Source organism: Taeniopygia guttata, chromosome Z (genome assembly GCF_048771995.1).
Source record: "Taeniopygia guttata chromosome Z, bTaeGut7.mat, whole genome shotgun sequence".
Lineage (NCBI taxonomy): Eukaryota > Metazoa > Chordata > Aves > Passeriformes > Estrildidae > Taeniopygia > Taeniopygia guttata.
The window spans coordinates 79,065,293-79,087,230 of record NC_133063.1 but is presented as its reverse complement, the minus strand read 5'-3'; the positions used below and the strand labels follow the sequence as shown (position 1 = coordinate 79,087,230).

Genomic DNA, 21,938 nt, shown 5'->3' with positions numbered 1-21,938 from the left:
GCCTCAGCCGCCTCAGCCGCTCTGTGCCCGTCCCCGCCGCCCTTTGCCCGTCCCCGCCGCCCTTTGCCCGCCCCCGCCGCCCTTTGCCCGCCCCCGCCGCCCTTTGCCCGCCCCCGCCGCCCTTTGCCCATCCCCGCCGTCCCGTCCCGCCCCTCCTCGGCCCGTCCCTTCCCTCCTTGCCCGCCCGGTTCCGCCCCGTCCCTTCCCCGCCCCGCAGCCGCCATGGAGGACGCGCTGCAGGAGGCGCTCGGCACGACGGTGCTGCAGCCGACCGGGCACATGGGGGGCGGCTGCATCAGCCACGGCCAGAGCTACGACACGGACCACGGCCGGGTGTTCGTGAAGTGCAACTCGCAGCTGGAGGTGCGGCGGGGCGGGGATCGGGGCTGCCGGGGGTGGGCCGGCCCCGCGGTGGGAAGCAGCATCCCGGGCCTGGTGGAGCAGGGCAGTGCCCGTCCCTGTGATCAGGGACGCTGGATCACCGTGATTCCTTGGATCAGGGCTCTGTCACTTCTGGGCTCCCCACACAGGGAATGGAGGGGCTGGAGCGTGGCCAGAGAAGGGAACGGAGCTGGGGAAGGGGATGGAGCCCCAGGAGAGGCTGAGGGAGCTGGGAAGGGGCTCAGCCTGGGGAAGGGAATGGAGCCCCAGCAGAGGCTGAGGGAGCTGGGAAGGGGCTCAGCCTGGGGAAGGGAATGGAGCCCCAGGAGAGGCTGAGGGAGCTGGGAAGGGGCTCAGCCTGGAGAAGGGAATGGAGCCCCAGGAGAGGCTGAGGGAGCTGGGAAGGGGCTCAGCCTGGAGAAAAGGAGGCTCAGGGGGACCTCGTGGCTCTGCACAGCTCCTGACAGGAGGGGACAGACAGGGGGGTCGGGCTCTGCTCCAGGAACAGGGACAGGAGGAGAGGGAACGGCCTCAGGGCAGGCTCAGGGTGGGCAGCAGCTCTTGGACGCTCCCAAGGATCCAGGGGCAGCCACAGCTTCTCTGGGAAACCTGTGCCAGGGCCTCACCACTCTCACAGTCAGGAATTTAATACCTAACCTAAACCTACTCTCAACAGGAATTTCTTCCTGGAAAGGGTTATTAAGCACTGGAAGGGGTTGCCCAAGTAGGTGGTGGAGTCCCCATCCCTGCAGGTGCCCAGAGAACACCTGGACGTGGCACTTAGTGCTGTGGTGTGGGTGACAAGGTGCAGATGGGTCAAAGGTTGGGCTTGATGATCTGGAAGGTCTTTTCCAGCCTGATTGATTCTGAGGCTGAATGGTGCTGTGGTAGCAGTGTTGTTTGTCCAGGACACGCAGTACTATGCATGACATGCTGTTGTCACCTCCAAGGGTAGCAGTGCTGTAACAGTGTCTGCAAGTGCTGTGACAGGGGCTAAGGCAACCCAGCAGGTATTAAATTGTCTGCTGAGGGGGTGTGCACCTTCTCTGGCTTTAACTAAAACTTTTAATTCCCTGCACACAACATAAGAACTTTTCTTAGTAAGTGACATTTTTTTCACAATTGTTCAAGTTTTTCTGCTTTGTCCTTTCACGAGCTGGAATGTACTGTCAAAGGAAGATAACTGTATTTGGTAGAGATAAGTAAAATGCAACTTATTTCTTCAGCATCCTTTGTAGAAACAGAGATCAGGTGGAATTTACTTCAAAGATACTCCATACCTGTGTTTATCACGTAGATATAGCTTCAGTGGCAGAACAGGAGTCAAAACTTGTATTTGTCCTTCATACTTCATAACAAGCAAATGTGTTTGAAAGCATGCATGCCACTATATCTATTCCAAATGTCTCAACAATTTCTGATCAAGCTGGGGAGCTGGATGGGGGAGGTAACATGGGATAATACAGGAAGGTTTTCCTAATTCACAGAAGAGAGTTTGAATTGTGTAGCCCTTCCTTAGGCCTCTGCTAATTCTGTATACAATCCAAGTAGCTGCAAGGTCAGGCTTGGGGTGCAGGGAGGAAAGATCTGGATGGATTTTCTCTTCAGCAGTTTCCTGTTGTGTGCTTTTGCCTGTGTGTGGATCCTGAGTGCTGATTAAAGTAAACTTTGTTGAAGTGCTGTAAATGCTGTGCTGTGTGATGCTTTAGACAGAGACAGTATTTCCTGATTTCCTGTGGATACTCTTGAGGCAAAAGGACAGGAGAGATGTCTCCCAGACATGGTCAGAGGGATGGAGCACCATGAGGACAGGCTGGGAGAGCTGGGATCATTCAGCCTGCAGAAGAGAAGGCTCTGTAGGGACACATTTGCACCTTCCAGTGCCAGAAGGGAGCCCACAGGAAAGATGGGGAGAGACTTTTTACAAGGACCTGCAGTGACAGGGAAAGGGGAAATGGCTTCCACTTTAAAGAGAGTAGGTTTAGGTCAGACATTAGGAAGAAATTCCTGACTGTGAGAGTGGGGATGCCCTGGCACAGAGAAGCTGTGGCTGCTCCTGGATCCCTGGGAGTGTCCAAGGCTAGACTGGACAGAACTTGGAGATAACGGAAGGTGTCCCTGCCCATGATAGGGGGTGGGACAAGGTGCTGTTTATGGATGTCTTAAGGTCCTTTCCAGCACAAAGCTGGAAATCAATTCTGTGATTGCCTCTTAGTTGATGTGTGCTGCAAATTGTCCTGTGACTGTGTTGCATGGAACAAAACTAAAGGGGCTAGCATTCTCTATTTTATTCATTCTACTTCCCTTCTTTTGCTTTTACCAGATGTGTTAAATTTCCCATGTGTTCTTTCTACAACCCCTGCCTGACTCTTGTAGAGAAACGTTTCTTCATGCGATGAGTGTCACTGATCTCAGAGGAGAAACTCAGGAGAGTAGGTTTTCCTTGCTGTGGGTAGCAGGTGCATGAAATAAGGCCCAAATTCAGAATGTTTTCCAAGCAAATGCTGTTGGTGGTGGCTTGGTTGGGCAAGGGTGATAAGGGGCATTTGGCTGCTACAGTTGATTGCCACCCACGCCCTTCCCTCATGAGGTAAAAGAAAACACCATGGAAAACCACGGTTCTGGTGATAGCTCTAGAACACAAGTCTGATGGGGCACAGCTGACAGAGCTCATACTTTATCCATAAGCTGTTTGCACTCCTTCAATCGCAAACAGACTTTCTAAATTACAGAGAATTCTAGAACCTAAGTCATTTACACTCACTTGTTTTATGAAGTGACATTACTCTATTTGTAAAACTGCTGTCAAGTCTGATGCTGTGGTCCTGTCTGTATCTTGTGTGTGAATAAACATGTCCTCCAGCCTTTCTATGTAAGTTTTATTTATTTTCTGGAAATGCTTTGTTTGCCTGTGGCTGATGCTCATAGACACTAACGCTTTCCCTTAACATCTGGCAGGCCAGAAGAATGTTTGAGGGAGAAATGGCAAGTCTGGAAGCCATTCTGAAAACAGAGACAATAAAAGTGCCTAAACCAATCAAAGTCATAGACCTGCCTGAGTGCAGTACTGTGTTTGTGATGGAACATTTGGAAATGAGGGCCGTGAACAGGTAAAACAGTGTTATCTTTGCCTCCTTTAACCAGAAATTTTGGCTGTCATGATGAAAGGGGAAACCTGTTTAATTTTTTTGTAAGGCGGATCAAGACAATATGGGAAATCACAGAGCAGAGAGTTGTATAAAATACTTTATAATGCCTCACCTTGCAAATAGATCATACATCCCAAAGTGAGTCTGGGTTTTGGTTAGTTTTGGGTTTATTTGTTTAGCTAATTAGTGGTTTTTACAGTAAGGTTTCTTTTCACAGAAAGGAAAATGGCCAGCCTGATCACCTGTGTTGTGTACTTGCTCCCTGTATAAGAGCCAGTACTGTATTGCTTTAATAAATTAATCTTGATTTCTGTATTTTCAGCTTTTACCTTCATTTTTGTAGTTACAAAATTTTGACCCTTTTCTGTGATGAGCACTTAATACGATGAATTGATCTATGTGATTCTGTTAGGGCGGTGATCATGACCAATTTCTCATCTCTCTCCCAGAACTTTTCTGCAACCAGTTTTTAAAGTCTTGTCCCTCATCCTACTTGTTGGCAGACTTTCTAATTCATGAAGAGCCCTCAGTGAGTCCCAAAAGAAAGGGCAGAGATGTTGCTGTTTTGGGGTCAAAAATGGTACCTTTGGCATACAGATTTCCTGTATTAACAGGAACAAATTGAAGAAATAACTTTGCCTTAAACATCAGTGCCTGAAGAACAGGAAAATTTGAGGAAGGTCAAAGGCAGTAAAAGGAACATAATTTTGTTAACATTGAGGCATCTGGTTGTAATATCTGTTTGTAATTACTACAAGACTCTTCTGAACCATGTAGAGGATGAGGTTTTAGTAAAAATAGGTAATAAACTAGGCCTCTGTGACACTCATCATCTAGGCATGCTAGAGGAAAGCAGCTGAAAGCAGCAGTAGAAAGAAGAGGATCAGCCTTTTGGTTCTGTTTCCCAAACAGAGTTTACCAGAGTTAGGAAAAAAAGGCACAACATGTTGTGCATGCTTTCTTACCTGTATCTTACTGAGAGTCCTCACAGAGGTGATGTCACACAGAAATTAGAATTGATAGTTTCTCTTTGTTAGTAAATTTGTGCTTGCTGCTCACTTTTAAGTAGTGGTGTCAGAAACAACCAAGTGAGTACATTTTGTGTTACTATGCAGTCTTGATAGGAAGGCAAGGTGTTTATAACTGGAATACACTGAAAAAGTATTTTGTTAGAGGTGTAGAACTGCTTTTACTTACTTGATAAATCTGTTCAAGTGATCCTGGAATATCAAGACCTGGTTCTGTTCATGTGTCAGTGGTACTCAGATTACTTTTTTCTTTCTTAGACACTCAGCACAGCTTGGAACTCAGCTGGCTGATCTTCACCTTTATAACCAGAGACTTGGAGAGAAGCTGAAGAAAGAGGGGAGCACAGTTGGTACAGTACACAGCTGTTTGCAAATTTAACCCAGTTGATTGTCGGTCTCAGATTCAGTCAAAGAGAGAAACAGAGAGCTTCTAGCCAGGCAGAAGCCTGAGAAAGAGTTAGAGAAGAATGTAAATAATTCTTTATCGCTCTTGTTGTTCACATTGTTTATAGTTAAGTTCTATCACTGTGCGTCAAGCACTTTGCACCAGTCGTTGTTTTCACTTCAGGACCAATGGAATTGGTCCTCACGGAGCTCTGTGTAAAAGAGCAATGCATTTTGAATAAACCAGAGCTTTACTCTCAGCAGCCTTTTGAGTCAAGAGTCTCCTCATTCCCGTCCTGCCTCAACAGCAATAGTTGATAATAATCTACAAAGCAGTTAAAATTACTTCTGCTACTTCAGGACAAGTTCATTTTCCCCTGAAGATAGCGTGAGAACAGGTTTGGATGAAACAGACCCAGGCAGGGATTCTTCTTGCTTTTGTTTGCTCTGTTTGGGTTTGTGTAAGCAAAACACATACTCAGTTTTGGACCCGTGGGAGCCCAAACCACAGTTTCTATGGTATCAGAGGAGATAAAAAACCTCAAAATACAATTTTGAATAGCAGAATCTAGCTGTTTTATATCGAACTTTAAATTTAAAAAACAACCACATTGTAACCATAAAAAGAACATTAAAGTGCAATTTTTTTAATTCTAAGTAGAAGCAGCATTTTACTCTTGCATAGTTTTAAAGGTTCATTTGTGTGCTGGATGCTCAGTATTCTGTCACTGTTGTTGAATTTTCGTTTTTTGTTTTGAAAGGTAAAGGTCAAGGGCAAACAGAAGTCCAGTTTGTGGATCAATTTGGCTTTCATACAGTTACCTGCTGTGGCTATCTTCCACAGGTAGGTTGTACTTTATCAGACTGATGTAATTTTAAATTTGTTTTCCCCTCAGTGACACAGAGGGTCAAAATTATCGTAACGAAAATAAATGAATTTTCATGGAGCCGTGAAAATAAAAAAAGCATGGTTCAGCCTGCTAAGGAAGGTAGTGCTTTGCACACTTGATAGCTCTTCAATTTCTTGGAATTTAATCACTAAGTGAAAATTATTGTAATTCATATTCTAAAGAGATAAATATTCTAAGAGAAAATTATCCTAATTAAATGTTTAAAAATAACATTAGATTAAATGATGGTAGTATTTACTGTCCTGGATGGTACCAGCACAAAGACTGCATGATACTCAAAGGACTTATTTGAAAAAGAAGCAAATCTGCCTTTTGTGTGGCGTAGAACTGACTTTTGCAGTGCTGTTCCTTCAGGTGAACGACTGGCACAGTGACTGGGTGAGTTTCTTTACTAGACAAAGGATCCAGCCCCAGATGGACATGATTGAAAAGAAATCAGGTGACAGAGAAGCAAGAGAACTTTGGGCACAGCTTCAGGTAGGAGGAATTCTCTCGATTCTCATTATTGGGAGAGCTGGGTATACTTAAATTTTATTTTTTTTAAACCAGAGTTCCTGTTTGTTGGTTTGTACCAGGTTCTGTTGGTAAGAGACTCCAGTTTTTAGGGATTAAAATGCCCTTCTAAGGTATAATGGCATTCGCCATATCTCCCTATGCTAACATTCCAGAATGAATTCCAAAGTGCCAGATAGGTACTTTGCCTTATTGTTTGGGAAATACTGGATGGAGTTCATACTCTCATTCTCTGTAGCATGTTCATGATGAGAAATGTACAGAAGCACTTCTGTTCTGCTTGCTGTCTGTTCATTCACTGTTTGCACCTGATTAAGTGACTACACTATTGGCTCTTTGGGTCCTACATTTTGGAAATTTTGTGAGACATCCTTGAGCTTTTTAATGATGAAATGTTGGTGGCTGTTGTTACTAACCCTGGTCAATATCTGAGTTTCAAGGTTTTTATATTCTTCCTAAAAAAGATTTAGATGACCATTCTGCTGCTCCGTGTTATGAGCAGTAAGAGTCCTCTGGATGTACTCAGCATCTCTGTTGACCAAGTGCTGTGGTGGTTTAAGTGATGGGTTTTAGGATGCTTCAAGTGTGCAGATAAACGTCTCCATTTTAATGATTGTGTCATTTACATGTCTTGCTTTTCTCCCCTGCAGCTGAAGATACCCAGTTTGTTCTGTGATATGGAAATTTTTCCTGCTCTCCTGCACGGGGATCTCTGGGGCGGAAATGTAGCTGAGGATGATTCTGGTCCGATTATTTTTGATCCAGCTTCTTTCTACGGCCATTCAGAGTACGAGCTTGCAATAGCTGGGATGTTTAGTGGCTTCACTAGTTCTTTTTATTCTGCTTATCACAGTAAAATCCCCAGAGCTCCAGGGTTTGAGAAACGCCTGAAGCTTTATCAGCTGTTCCACTATATGAACCACTGGAACCATTTTGGGTCAGGGTACAGAGGGTCTTCTTTAAACATTATGAGAAACCTTGTAAAGTAAGTTACTGCTTAAGCCAAAACTTCCTGTGTTGTTTGGAGAACCCCATACTTGGTGGTGCAGCTGAAGGAGTATTAATGTTAAAAACAACCTGTGAGACCCTTGACCTTGTTAAAGACCTAGAACCAGTGTCTCCTGCTGAATGCCAAGTGTAAAATAGTAATCTCTTTCTGGGATAGTTGGGGATAACTCTATGAGGGAAAAAACTAAGCAAGGACTGAATTTGCACAATGCATAAAGGTCTCAGTGTCCAGAACGCATGTGAGACTGTGTAGGGTAACACAAATAAACACCAAGGAGATGCCTAAAAGAAGTTGCTTGCTGCATTTTGGTGTGTCTTCCTCTTTCAGCTCATCATGTCCAGTGGTGTGCGTGAGAGCAACGTTAACAACAGAGCTTGAAAGTACAGGAAAATTATGTAGCAATTTTAGGAATTATGTTTAGGAGCTGTGAGAAGGGATTTGGAGTTGAAATTAATTTTCACAGAATCAGAGTGGGTGAGGTTGGTGGGGAGATCAGAGAATGTAATCTAGTCCAACCTCCCTGCCTAAAGAGATTACTTAGGATTGGCTCCAGAGGCTTTTAAAGACCTCCATGGTTTTGCTGATTGATTCCATGGGATGCAGACTTTTGGTGCCTCCTGAAGTGCTTGTAGGCTGTTCTAATGCAATAAAACCTGCACAAGCTTCACATGTTCGACTAAAGCCAGTCAAAATCTATCTAATCATGCAATTATATCAGCTGGCACCTTGTTTTTTCACACCCCCAAAGAAAACTATAAAAATACAACTTTAAAGGGGACTGAGGTCAGGGGAGACTCCTGGGATGGCTCATAGGCTGTAACCCTCTGCTTCTCCACAAGAATGCCTATCAGCTAATTTTATTCCAAGGGGATACTACTGCTTGTGCTTTCTGATACCAGTGTGTTTATCAGCAATAGTTTATTACCCTTACTTTGGCACAAGGATCAGTAAACCACGGCATTTTATGTCTCTGGGACCACAGATGTGCCCAGTGTCAAGGCTGCACCATTTGTACACCTGTGCTCGTGAGAGTTCCAATGCAGACTTAGAGAGCTGCACTGTTCATTCTGAAATATTCTGTGTAAAGTCTCCCAGGGCCTCAGACATGCAGGAAAGGAAAAGATGTAGAACCCTCTGGGCTCAGTACTTGTCTAGATAACCTGGAAAGCAAGGGGTCTTCCTTTCCTAAACTCTCATATGACAGTCCCCACTAAGTGCATGCTGTGGCTGTTGTGGTAAGAGACATGAAAGGGAAGGAAGATAACAGAGCAGCACTTCACCCTGATGACAGCTCCACAGGCTGTGGCTTTAACACTGAATTTGTACTCTTTTGATGTAGGCTGGCAGTGCTGCTTCTGTGCAATCTACCAGGTAGGTGAGAGAGATGCATGATGCTAACATGGACTTGGAGTGTTGGGGAATGACTTGTATTAACTAAAACTGCTTTGTGCTGGATGTTGGCAGATTTCTGAGGGTTTTCTAGTTGCTAGTTTGGCAGTTACTGACACAAATTTGAAACATGTTTGGAGAAGACTGGTATTTGTTACTACTTCGCTTAACTCTACTACTTTTCTCACTGGCTGTTTGACTTCTGCTGCAAAACATCTGCTTGGTAAAGTAGGTTTTACTTTCACCTTGTTAGCTGAATAAATGTTTCTCACTTGATTATTGTTGTCACTGTTTTCTGAATTGAAACCTTACGTCTTGGTTTGTTCTTGGGAAATTACTTTCTCTAACCTATTAAACATCCTTAGTTTGTTAGGTAAATTGTGATCATCTGAGGTGTTCCTGGGAATGTGCATATGGTCATGGATTGGTGTGGAGAAGTGTGTCACTGAAGAAAATTTACTTGTTCATTACAGTGCAGGTCGAGATGTTAATTTTCCTAAAATACTTAAATACTCTTCATTGTTAGCAGGGGAAAATGACAGTAGATTTTATGTCAGTTGCAGTTATGAGATAAACATACTGATAAGCAGCAAGACTTCAGAGATTACCTTTTCCTTATGGAACTGAATCCAGATATTTTTGTGATTGAAGAAAAGTTGTGTTTATGCAAGTTAGAAACAATTGTATGTAGAGTTTTAATGTAAGGATATTATGCTCGAGTTTTCAAAGCTATTTTTTTTGCTGTCAGTAAGATCTGGAGGGGTGTAGAGAGGCAGACAAATGGAATGTAACAGGAATCTCTCCTGTACCATGGATCCCTTGACTCTGAGCCCGTCTTGGGCTGCAGCCTCCTGCAGAAACTGCAGATACAAATGTGGCACTCCAGTTTTCCTCTTGCTTCCCATCTTCAGCGCTGTTCCAAAATAGATCTGGTGATTAAAACTGCTGCTGGGCTCTTCCCGCAGAAGTCAGAGCAGGTGGGAAGTGCTACAGAATTAGAATGTGACAAAAAGCTTTAGGGGAAAATGTATTTCCACACCACAATCACAACAGCTTTTTTTTTTTTTTTTTTTTTTAATATTTAGTTACTTTTGTTTTTATTTGAGGGTTTGTCTGGGGGTTTGTTTTGTTTTTCCCTTAACAACAAAACACAAAAAAAAAAAAAGAATTAGGGTTGAATTAGGGTTGCTTTCATTATGCAGATATAAGGCTCTCTATTTCTTGTCATTGTTTTGTTGCCAGGCCACTTTATTCCTTTCCCCACGTGCTCCACTGCAACCCAGGGGATGATTCTTTCCTTTCAGCAGCTGGAGAGCCACCCAACCAGGAATATTATCTTTACAGAGACGTTAATAAAACAAGTATTACAGGATCTGGGTTATAATAGCATGCTTTAAAGACTCCAAACTTTATATCTGAGAGTGCCAGTGCACTTTGCAAGTACATCATATTGGCTGATCGTGTTTTTAAAGTCAGCTTTAAATGGGCTTTAAATTTTTTCCCTCTTTTTCTCTTAAGAGCAGTCCTCTGCACAGCACAGTACGACTCATTTACAATGAAATGCTGTTAAAAGTTACTGTCCTGATCTTCCCCAGTACCACTGATGCAATGTAAATTACAGCCAGCAGTTCTGAGTAGAAACACAAAACAATCTCCCAGCCAAAATCACAGGAAGAATGAGGTTTATTGGTTTCCAGAAAAACAACTGGTTTGCATTGAAGAGATTGCTCCTTTATTTAAAAGGTAAATTAGCATAATCCTTTCTATACATTTCTATACATTCCTCATGTTCCACAAGAGCTTTAATAAATTGTTCCCAGAAACTGGCTGCATCCAAGCTTGACTTAGCATTGTGCATGTTTTCTCCTTGTTTTCTGCTGTAAATATTTACCTCCCCTTTTGCATTATTGCCTCTGACCTTTGCTGCTCAGTCAGTTGTCACTTTATCTTCTGTTCCACCAGCTCCTACAGACATATCAGATCAGGACCTTTTGAGGTGATTTAGCACTAAGGACACACAGGCAGTACTTTTTCAGGACCAACGTGAACATTCATGATGTTCACCATGACTAGAAATTATGAAAAAGGTAATTTCCTTGTAAAAAAAAATAAGAAGGAAAGGGAGATTCTCTGCTCTGGATGAGATCTGGATGGAGTGCTGTGTTTGTCAGTGCTACTCAAGACTCAGAGCACCTAGAGAGGTGTGGGGTTTTCTGTGCTATTGTCTTTTGATACTCTAAACTCTAATAAACAGCATTTTAAATCCTACTTTCTAGTTTAAGTGTGTTTCCTACCGAGATGACAGAGGACCAGCAGCTCTTGGTGCAAAACACATGCCTTCCACAGAAATGTAAAAGCTCATAATATGGTAGAACATTTCAGGTCCAGCAGTAATTCTTTGGTTTGTGCCTATTTTTTTTTTTTAAGCACACTGCTTTTTCTACAGTTAAGATTACAAAAATATGAGTGATTTTAATGGAAAACAACAACACAAGTGTGGCTAAGACAGACGGGCTGTCATCTATTCCATCAGGGTGGAGTCATACCTCATTGGAAACATGCTAGAAGAAATTTTGCAAGTCTTTGATATGTAATGTAAAATCATCAAAATCTTTTGCTCAACCAGAATTCTTGGTTGAAAGACTCATTGGTTTTTCCACCATCACAACTTAAATGTGAACCAATACTGAGAAATTGCACAGATGTGCAATTTGTTGTTTATATTATTGACCATTCCCCTCTGAGTTATGTGAACACATGTAAAGATCTGTACAAGTACAGAAAAAATGCTTTACTTCACTTGAAATAGCTGATTTTACAAAATTTATGATGCTTTCTTTTTCTGGCATATTCTGCAAGTTAGGACTGCACCTATTGCCAGTACTGCCACTGTTTATAGCCACAAAGCCTGCAAGCATTTGTTTTTGTAATTTATTTCATAGTATTTTTTATGTTTTAGTGTGTTTTCTCCACTCACAGAAAGAAAGCTGCAACAAGGTAAATGCTTCCAGCAGTATCAGCTCTAAACAGCCCAGTGGCTCTTACAGCTTTGCCATTATTTTGCATTTTTAGTTCTGCAATTATTTTCCCATGCTACAAATAGCCTGTTAAACATATTTTCACTTTAGCTCTAAGACTCAAAGGTTCAGCAACGGGCAGAAAGATAATTTTGCTTAGCCTAAAAGCATGTAAGTGGAAGAATTATGCAAGGTAAATCAGTGAAGAACAAAGTTTTATATGTGGATGATTCACTTGAAAGCTATCCTGCCAAGTGCTTGTATATTTCTTTTTGAACAGAAAATTAGGTATGTACATGCCATTTACATAGTGTCGTGTATCTAAAATACTTACCTTAAAAGAAAAGGAATCCAGGTGAGAAAGGCCAAATGAAACCCTGACTCAAGCATCCACACTCTGGATTTTTAGAAGATGTGATAATTTACTGCTGGAACAACACTGTGTGTCAGTCTGGTGTGAAATAATCAATAAGGAAGTTACCACCAAAACAGTCAAACTGTTCAGAGAACTGGCTTAACATGTACGTTTTTTCTATTACTGATATTTGAATCTTTTTATGCTTGTAAGTCTACAAGATGCTTTAGGACCACTTAGAGAAATAATTAATAAAAAGTACTGAAAATGCCAAAAATTAGTCAGTGATAGTTACCAGTGAAAAAATATTTAGGAGAGAGCATCAAGGAAAGGCATGTGACATTTGCAGCACACTCACACTTTGAGCAGTGTGCAGCTCAAATGGGTGTTTGTGTTTGACAGGCCTCCAGTGCACTTGGTTTTCTGGGGATTGGATCGTTTTTGGAGATTTAAAAAGCTTCATGTGCACATAACTGGACAAGCACAAAGTTCAGTGCCTAAATTAGGGTAAAACCATGCCAGGTGTGCTTTAATTAATCCATCTGCTGCTTGCATTACACACCATGCCACAAAATTGCCCCAAAATACACAAGTACAGTGCAAGCTGCTTTTACTCAGGCTCCCCATATCTGCAGTTTGATGTGGGATGTTGTTTGCCACACAGAAATTATGGAGGTTCCCCACAACATTTCCTGCAGAGGGGGTTCATCCACCTGCCAAGCCCTGTCTGTAACTCATTTTAGTCTTTTCCTCAGACCTCTTCTTCCATTGCAAGTGCAGCTATTTCTAAGATCAAATTTAATCAGAGGAGGGCAGCATTTCATTTTTTTTGACAACATTTTTTGTGGGGCTCTCAGAACATTCTCTCTTTAGCTTCCAGAGCATAATAAAATCAGTTTTATATGTAATGAACACATTTTCCCTTTTTAAAAATGAATTAATTCCCTTTAAAAATTTTAATTTAATTTTTCCCTTTTTTTTTTTTACTAAAAATAATAACTTCACCCACACCACCTCAAATTGAAAGAAAAGATAATATCCTGGAGGATTTTTATGGGTTCTGGGGGAATTTTACAAGACCACTTTCTATGTGCACTTAAAATTGCCTGAAGTGGCATCTTTTTATGCAGTTGCATGGAAATACATCTCATTTACAAGCCTTCCATCTTTAGGGCTGTGAAAGATGAGATAAGAGAGATAAGAGTTTAATTTGGAAAAGCTTTAGTGCTGTGCTTCTTTTTTTCCCTCTTGTTGTTTCTCTCTTTATATATATATATATATCTAAAATTGAAAAGTTACCTTTAAAGTCTCTCATTACTGATAGTTTATCACCTTTTCTGAAGGACTGTGCCCTTGGCCAAAGAAAATAAAGTAGTTAGAAGAGCCTTGGAGTAATTGTTTCACACAGCAGGTTTAAATGGAAGGTGTGGGTGAGGTTTACCCCAAATCTGCTTTTAGGACAGACTGGTTTGTAAACTGCTCTTTGAAACTGACATTTCATAGGGGAACATGTTGGGGGAGTTAACAAAAGTAGGGATTTTGACTTGCTGAGGTGAAAGTGTTGTTAATTAACTAAATAAATGCAGAAAGGGGCACTTGGGTTATAACGAGATGCTAATTTTTCGAATGTAGTGAAACTCTCTCAGCTGGGAGAAATAGTTGATTTTCTTCATGAAAGGAACAAACTAGCCAAGCTTTGGGAAGAGATGTTGAGAGATTAATCAGCATTTTACACTTAGATCACCCAGGAAATCTTTCTGTCACTTAACAAATGATTAGGGAGCATTCATCTCTACAAGGATTTTCATTAAAGTACTGATTAACAGATCTATGGAAATTTCATGTTGAGTATTCTGGCTTCTGATGACATTTTTAAGGGACATTTAAATACTGAAGTACATAATCCTACCCCAAGGTGACAGGGGGGAGGTGATGCAGAGAGTGCTCTGATAAGGTCTGAGGGCTGTGGTTCTTCTGGCCTGGTGGCTGGGAGTGAGGGGTTGAATTTTGTTGTTAGATTTTCCTTTATCAAAAGAACAGTTCTCCCCACTGCTTTTTTTTTCCCCCCAATTTTTTTCTCTTTGATTCTGCAGTTTCTGTGTTTATAAGTGCTCTAACATCACCCACTTTTAATTTTCCCATTGCTGATTTCTTTCAGCATCTATTTCAGCTTATTTGTATCTGTGCTCTACAGAAAGGACACTCAGAGAAACCAGAGGAAATTCTTTCACCTCAAGCATCGTGACAAGAAACAAAAAGACAGTGAGTTAGAGCTAAAAAAGGCACAATGAGGTACAGAGATAATTAATTACTTCACTGTGATCTCCAGAGGAGATATTTACCTGATCAGTACAAACAAAAAAATGTGGGATGTTTAACAACTCCTAAAAGATGCCCAGCTGTAATTTCTGACAAGGTATTCTTAAGTAAAAGAGCTGCACACAGATCTTTGTATAGATATATTCTATATCTGTACGTTGGAAAAAAATGTGACTTCTGCTTTGTGATCACTTTCAAAACACTGCAGCTCCTGTTGCATGCACGGGCTGCCATGTGTTCAAACAAAGGGTGTGCTTCAAGTTTTTGTGTCCAGCAGTTACGTAATGGTAGTTTCTAAAAGCAAGAAACCAACATGAAAAAAATCCCAGGAATTAAGCAAGGAAAAAACCCTCCAATTTCTCTCATTTCCAGGGAGTCCAAAGTGAACAGCAACAAGGACAACACAAAACCCACAATAAAAGATTGCCGATATGTGTGACCCCTACCTACAGCAGATGTTCCAGATGAACTGTGTCTGATTTAATTTGAATTCTTTAGCAATTTCTTTGCCACAAATCAAGACCAGTGTTTCTCACACCTGCCTTGTCGAGTACTCCTTAGGGCCAGCTAACAAATGGTGTGAATCTCAGATTTAGAATCAAGATGCCCTAAGTCTGAAGTGTTTTTTATTGATTATTAGAGTGCTCCCAATAAACAGAAACATGGGTTAATGAAATTCCCTGAAGATATAATGAACTGTGTCTTCAATTCCTTGTAATTCAATTCCTTTTAATATTAGAAACTGGAAAAATAGATGCTGGAGTCCCAGAGGGCAAAGACTGTAAAATATAATTTAAATACAGAGCCATTACTGTAACTTCCCACTGACTTGAAGACACACAGAAACTGGTATGCTCATAAACAAAGCCATTTTTACAGCCCCTTCTCTGACTGTAACCATAATAGAAGTTCAAGTGTATGAAAACTTACTGGGATGTTAATTTTTCACTGATGTGAAGTGTAATAACTAAAATATTCATCATATAAATACACATGTGTAAAATAAACAGATGAACTAACAGACCCCAGCAACATATTCCTAATTTTTATACAAGAATGTATACACATGTACATTAAGCACATTAAAATGTTTAGGGAATAGTTTGGGGATGAAAAAAAACCCAAATCCTGTGCTCAGATAACTGTACTCACTAAACGAATAAGCAAATAATACTACGTTGTAAAAAAACAAAAAGAGAGATTTTTCACACAGTGTATTTTTCTTGCTAATAAATTTATTTCAAAGAGGGATTGCAGCATTGGGTTTATTGTTTTAGTTTGACTAATGGTTAGTTTACAGGGTCTAAGTTTTAGACAAAATTCAGTAGCTATACTGTCACCATTACAAGGCCATTTAGCCTAAATTTCCAACAAAGTCTAACCATGAAAGAGAAATATTTGGCTCAGTTAAGCTGTAAAGAATGTAGAGATGGGGAAAGAATAAATACAAATACACTGGTAGCTTAGCTAATTTTGGAGGCAGATAAGCCTTGGAGTGAGGCTGAAAATCACTGAGAAAATTTTGGTTTCTTCAAATTATTTTTGTCTGCTTTCTTACTGTTGCTTTCCCATTGCAATTTTCAGTCATACACACAGCAGGTGTATGGGACTCCAACTGGTAGCTCTTGTAATCACTGAAATATAATTATCAATACACAAATTTGGTTGCAGCAGTCCTTTTCTGCCTCACGCTTTCTTGAAGACACAGAATATGAAAACAAAGGAGGGAAAAGTGCTAGATTTCCTTCTTGCAACAGCAGAAAAAAAGAAATTTTAAAATTTATTCATTTTAATGTTAAAATTAATCATCAGCTGATGAAGTGAGCCCTGTATGAGCATTACTTGGTTTTTTGAGCCTCACAGGAAGTTATCATTTGCTCTGTATCATTCCATATTTCACCTGCTCTCACATTTGCCTCCTATAGATTCAGGTACTACTTTTTTACTTTAGGATTACTCCCATAGTCAGAAAATACTACATTAATCAGAAAAGCATTTCATATGTGAGAGGTTCAGTTAGAAATCAGAAAATAAAAGAAGCTTTTTTTTAAGGATAACCTTGTGATGCCAACGAATGTAAAGACGAATCCAGATGTTTTGGCAAGCTAATAAGAAGAAAAAGCTCTTTAGTATTCATTTAGATTTTAAAGCACATGTTTTACTAGGAGAAAGTGAGGAATGTTGACATTCCACCACTTAAACCCTAGTCAAAGCAATGTTCTCAGTGCCAAAATGTCAACGTTTTTTGCAGTTTCCTTCACATTAACAAGGTAGAAACACATCTGGCATGTTTCTTTCTCTTCTTCCCCCCTTTCTCCTCGCACTGTCTGCTGTAGATAGGAAAATGGGAAGGCAAGAAATTTGTCATTTCTCTCAGACAGCCATCTGCACTCAGCTGTTTTGAAAAAAGAAAAAACCCAAACAAAACAACCCAAAAAGCAGAAGGCAGCCATCTCAGGTGCACATCTTGTACACAGAGATCCATATTTATTATCTGTAATCTATAATACTTGCATCCCTTTCAGAACATATATTTATTTATTATAATTTCTGGTCTTCATTGGTGTTTGTAAATCCTAGAGAACCTGTAATAATTGTTAGATTACAGGCAAAGTTAGTTTTATCTGTCTTGGTTTTCATCTGCCTGGTGCTGTCAGCTGAGTTTATTTCACGGCTGAAGTGCATCCTCCAAAGCTCTCAGGGAAACACTTCGATTTTGTCCCAATTCCTCTTCAACCATTCCCCTTTTTCAGACACATCCAGTAGCAAATTCAGACCCTTTTCTCCACACACATCTTTTCTGTTTTGAGAATCATTTGGCTTTCCTGCCTTGCTCTGATTCTGCACCTTTTTTCTGAACAAAAGATTTTGTCACTGATTCTTCCTCCTGGCCAGAAGGGGAAAAAGAAACTTCCAGCTTCAGGACCCATGAAGAGTAGACACAAGGCTTGGTGTCCTTGTCCAGCTTTTCTTATTAATTTATTACAAATTTCATTATGAATTTGTCTATATTGTCCCTTATAATCTAAAGAACCACTTAGTAATATCTGTGTTCCTGATATTTCATTCTGCCATTTGCCAACAGAAGTAGAAAAAGTCCCAAACAATCTACAATTGTATTCATATAAATACAATTGTATTTATATGAATTGTTCTCAATTATTGGCTTCTGTCATTTTCCAACTGCATGAAATCTCCAGGAAGAAAAGGAGATCCAACTGTGACAGTCAGACTTATTTATAACATTCTATAAATAGAAAATGCTGTGGGAAATATTTAAATTTTTTCTCCTTCAAAATTTCATTAGCACTTTTTTTACTTTGCGTCTCTGTACTTTTGAAAAAAAATTACAATATAAGCTACTCTGTTATGTGCAGGAATTTCTGTGTGCACTAACAAACCAAAACCAAAACAAACAAAAACAAACCAAAACAACCTACCCCCAAAAAAGAAAACAAACAAAACAAACAAAAAAACCCTAAAACAAAACCAAACACCAAACCACTCAAAAAAAAAAAAAAATCATTAAAACTCAACCACACGGTACCAAAGACTGCATTTTGATTTACATTTTGTGACTTGGCCTAGCACACATTGTGTCAATGATGAGAGATAAAAGCAAACAGAGGATGTCCAATGAAAAGAATAAATGGTTATATTTTCCTTTAAATACAAACTATCTGGGTGCTTAAGGATGATGTGTCCCATCCAGCAAATTCACAGTTTACCTGGGCCAAACTGTATTGTAATTATGCAGTGGTTGGGTGTTCTCAAGTGGAAGTAAATTTCCATAAAATATTAATGAATTTTTGTTAGTTGAGGACTCCAAAACCACAGCCACACCACCTGAGAAGGTCACAGGCTGGTTTAAAAAGGCTGAAATGTGAATTATCAGAAAAGAAGCCTTGAGAGCTCCTAAATTCAGTCACAAGTCCAGGAGAAAGCCCAGAGTGCAGAGGCACAGCACAAATGTGCACAGTGCAACATGCAAGCCAAGTCACCCTCTCCAAAAGGTTCACTGGATTCATTCAGATTTCACAAACAAAGAAATTCAACTGCAACTTCCTTCTCTTTTTTTTCCCTCCCCTTTTTATTTCCTCCTCTTTTTCCCATTCCCTTTGTTTGCCATAACTAGCAGAAGGACAGGAAATTTTGAGAGATTTTTAGACTTGTATTTCATATAACTATTGCTATTTTCTTATTCCATTGCTAATGTTTGCAAATTATTTTTTATTTGCAGGATTTTATCATGGTCCTAGCAAACTGGACATTTAGAAGCTCAAGGACCTGCTTCAGACCTTGAGCTCTGGTTTATTTTTCTTCTAGAAGAAAGCAAAAGCAGGCTTCCCCCACTTCCCTACAAATATTTTTCAAAAATTTAAGTGCGATTGTTTTGCAAATACAGAATGTGCCTTTAATTCCCATCTTTTAGATAAATAAAGCAAAGAAAATCACATAAAAGTTCTGGAGGTGTAGAATAAAACCTCTCCCACTTCAGTAACAGCAGATAGCTGCTTTTAAAATTTTAAAATTCATATGCCTGCCTATTAGTTTCAGACCAAATGCAGCATCCTGTATCTTGCACCACTAAAGAACATTCTTATTTTAAATATTGAAACTGTAAATCTGTAAAGATACTGTTTCTGAACACATAACTTTCTAAATTCAAGTTAATCCTTAAAAAAAGTTGAGAACACATTATTTTAGACCTTTTTTTTTTTTTTCTTGTGGAGCCTACATCAGATCAAGGAGGCAAAAGACTTGATCTCTCTATGAAGATTTTTGACAGTTTTGTGAAGAATTCACAGCTTGGAAATGGATGGCATTTTACTGACATCTGTCCTACAGAAGTTTCCTCTGTAATTTTCTGTAACTCTTGGAGAGATATGTTAAATATATCTGTTTAGCAGAACGGCTACAGTGGCCTTTTGTTTGCAATTTTTTTCTTCTTCTTGCCTCTCTAGTTCCCAATTTTGACTGCAACAAGAAATAGATGTGGAATTTAGGAAGAGCTATCCCTGCAAACAAGGCAAGGGTCTTTTGGAATCAACCACTAGAGCATCTCAGAAATTTATTGATGAGTTTATTTGAGAAGTTTTTTGATGTTTACCCAATAAAACACACACCCTTTTCATGGCCCCAGCCCCAGACACGACAATGAATTCTCCTCACAACTCCTTAAAGTGTCTTGCATTCTTTTAATCCATTATTCCATCCCAAATACACCACCCTCCTCCTCCACACCCAATTTTTTTAATGTCACTTTAAGTCTTTTTGATCCGTTATTTTTCCTGTCCTCTCCAAAGAAGAAAAAGAAAGTAGAAGAATAAGAAGATATTTCTGGAAAGTCTACCCCACTTGATCCTTTCTTTTTCCTTGGAAGAACAAATGTAACTAATGGATGAAGATTTACACAGTCTAAATTAATTGTAGGGTGGAGGTTTTGTACTTCTCACTGTTCTTTCTTTGCCATTGGCTCTGAAAAAAAAAAAAAAAATTACATTTTCCTCGAATACATGTCAAATACAGCTTCATTCCAGAGCTGGTTTTCGGTCTCTGGGGCACAAAGTACAGGCCCACGTTTTGAAATGTTCCTGTGCTGTGATTTGGACTCAAGACAACAAGGTTTAAACTTTGTTGTCTCCACATGCAGTCCTGCCTGATGCAGCTTCTGCTGCTTCTTTTTACCATTTCCTCCATCCCTGATCTTTGTTTTTTAAGCATTTTTTTCTTCTTAAATTTTTTTCCAGGAACTTTACTGATTGAACCATTTCCCAGTTTTCATACTTCTATGCAAATTATTCTCATTGGAATGACACCATTATCCGATGCACATAAAGCATTCAGGAAGAAGTTTGGATTCAGGAAGAAGTTTTGGATTTTCTCAGTATTTTGTATTCCTGCTTTAGTCACAAACTGAACAATGTCCTTAACTTGTCCTTACGTGCTGTTTTTAAACACACAAAGAAGCCATTTGCCCTGTAGGGTTCCCCAATTTAGCTATGAGCAAATCTGGGAAGGAACTTGATAAATCTGTGGCCTGCTCAAAATCATGGGCAGAATTTGTACATTTGTGGTTTTCTGAATGTGTTCTAACAGTTGAAATAAATGTGGGATTTTTATTTCTGCTGCCACAAAGTCACTTGAAAAGGAACTCTAGAAAAACAAAAACAACAAAAAAAAAAAACAAAAACAAAACAAAAAATCCACAACACCCAAACCACACTTCTAGAATTTTTGTCCCAAAACACACACACACACAAAAAAAAAAAAAAAAAAAAAAGATTTCCTTTTTTCTCCTTCCTTTCCTGAATGGAAAATTGAAAGATCACAGCTCCTGCTGGCAACTCTTTCAGCAGTTTTGGCAGCCAAATGTGGAGCCAGCCCGAAGCATGAGGAAATCCAGCCAGGCAGACAGCTACAGTCCCAAACATCACTCCTGGAAAAAGCATTCCAGAGCTTGGCATCTGTGCTCTGGTGCTTGCCAAGCACACCTCAGCAGAGAAGCAAAAGGAAAGCAGGGAACATGCCACAGCCCATCTATTTCTATAGGAAAAAGAAGATTCTCTGAGAAGTCAAAAGCGAGGCTGCACATATTTCATCTAAGCTACAGAAGGAGTGATCCTTTTTTATTTACATCCATAAGTTTTATTTTCTGTTTCTGCTCTAACTGTTTTCACCCACTGTTCTTTATAGGGCATTATCTCATGTAGCTTCTCACTTATCCCAAGTCATTCACAAGGAAATTAGGATGAAAATCCATACCTGGCAACCCACAGCATACAGACAGCATTCCAAATCCCCATTCCATGCTATTAAAAGGATTTTGACTTCCACTAATTTTTTTTTTTTTTACTATTTTTTTTCCTGTATATGGGCTAAAGGTGATTCCATTACTTGACGAGCTCTTAGAAAAACAGGAATTGTTGTACTCAGACTCAGCAGGGTTCCTGTGTTTGGGATTTTCAGGATTGTTATTAATAATGTATTATGTTGCCTTTATGAAAGACAACCAGGGGCCTGGTTCAGGTGGCAGCACGGCGGCCTGGTCTCGTCCAAGCCACTCGGGCTAATCAACACACGCAGATACCAATATGGCAGACGGTTGAAAAGCGTTTATTATCCTATTTCGTGGGTTTAAATAGGTTTAGGGGTCTTTGCTACGTCAGAGGGGGGTTGGGGGTCTCAGAGGATAGTGGGTAGTGGAATTTTACCAGAACAGGTGTGGCTACATTCTTCTCTGACTCCTGGGGTTAACAGATAAGCGGGGAAGAGAGAGGGGGGAAGGGGTCTGTCTTTCCGTGACATCCCGGTGATCTTCCGCTCCGCCTGTCCCTATCTACCACATCTCCCCCCTCCTTATCACATACAAAATGAGGTAGTTGTAGATAGAGGCATTGGAGTGAGGTACAGACTTGTAACTTGTTAAGGAAAGGGTGGTTTAGTAGATCAGGGTAGATTTTTTAAGGCAGGTGCTGAAGGC

At 40.2% G+C, this 21,938-nt stretch overlaps 1 protein-coding gene across 2 annotated transcripts; it reads left to right on the top strand.

Moving 5' to 3' along the window:
* The first annotated feature begins 215 nt into the window (after nucleotides 1-215).
* FN3KRP (fructosamine 3 kinase related protein) lies at nucleotides 216-9,040 on the top strand. Of its 2 annotated transcripts, XM_030257216.4 has the most exons (7): nucleotides 233-363; nucleotides 2,705-2,813; nucleotides 3,340-3,491; nucleotides 4,817-4,908; nucleotides 5,704-5,786; nucleotides 6,208-6,330; nucleotides 7,017-9,040. In XM_030257216.4, exons 3-7 carry the CDS (start codon nucleotides 3,349-3,351, stop codon nucleotides 7,353-7,355), a joined length of 780 nt encoding a protein of 259 aa, XP_030113076.3. In that variant the 5' UTR covers nucleotides 233-363; nucleotides 2,705-2,813; nucleotides 3,340-3,348; the 3' UTR covers nucleotides 7,356-9,040.
* The last annotated feature ends 12,898 nt before the right edge of the window (nucleotides 9,041-21,938 follow it).

What these genes read in the sequence shown, in the direction of transcription:
- FN3KRP (XM_030257216.4), top strand. Translation starts at nt 3,349, where the DNA reads ATGTTTGAGGGAGAAATGGCAAGTCTGGAAGCCATTCTGAAAACAGAG. An exon ending in GAAAGAGGGGAGCACAGTTG is followed by an intron (nt 4,909 to 5,703) that starts GTACAGTACACA and finishes TTGTTTTGAAAG; the next exon opens with GTAAAGGTCAAGGGCAAACA. An exon ending in AACTTTGGGCACAGCTTCAG is followed by an intron (nt 6,331 to 7,016) that starts GTAGGAGGAATT and finishes TCTCCCCTGCAG; the next exon opens with CTGAAGATACCCAGTTTGTT.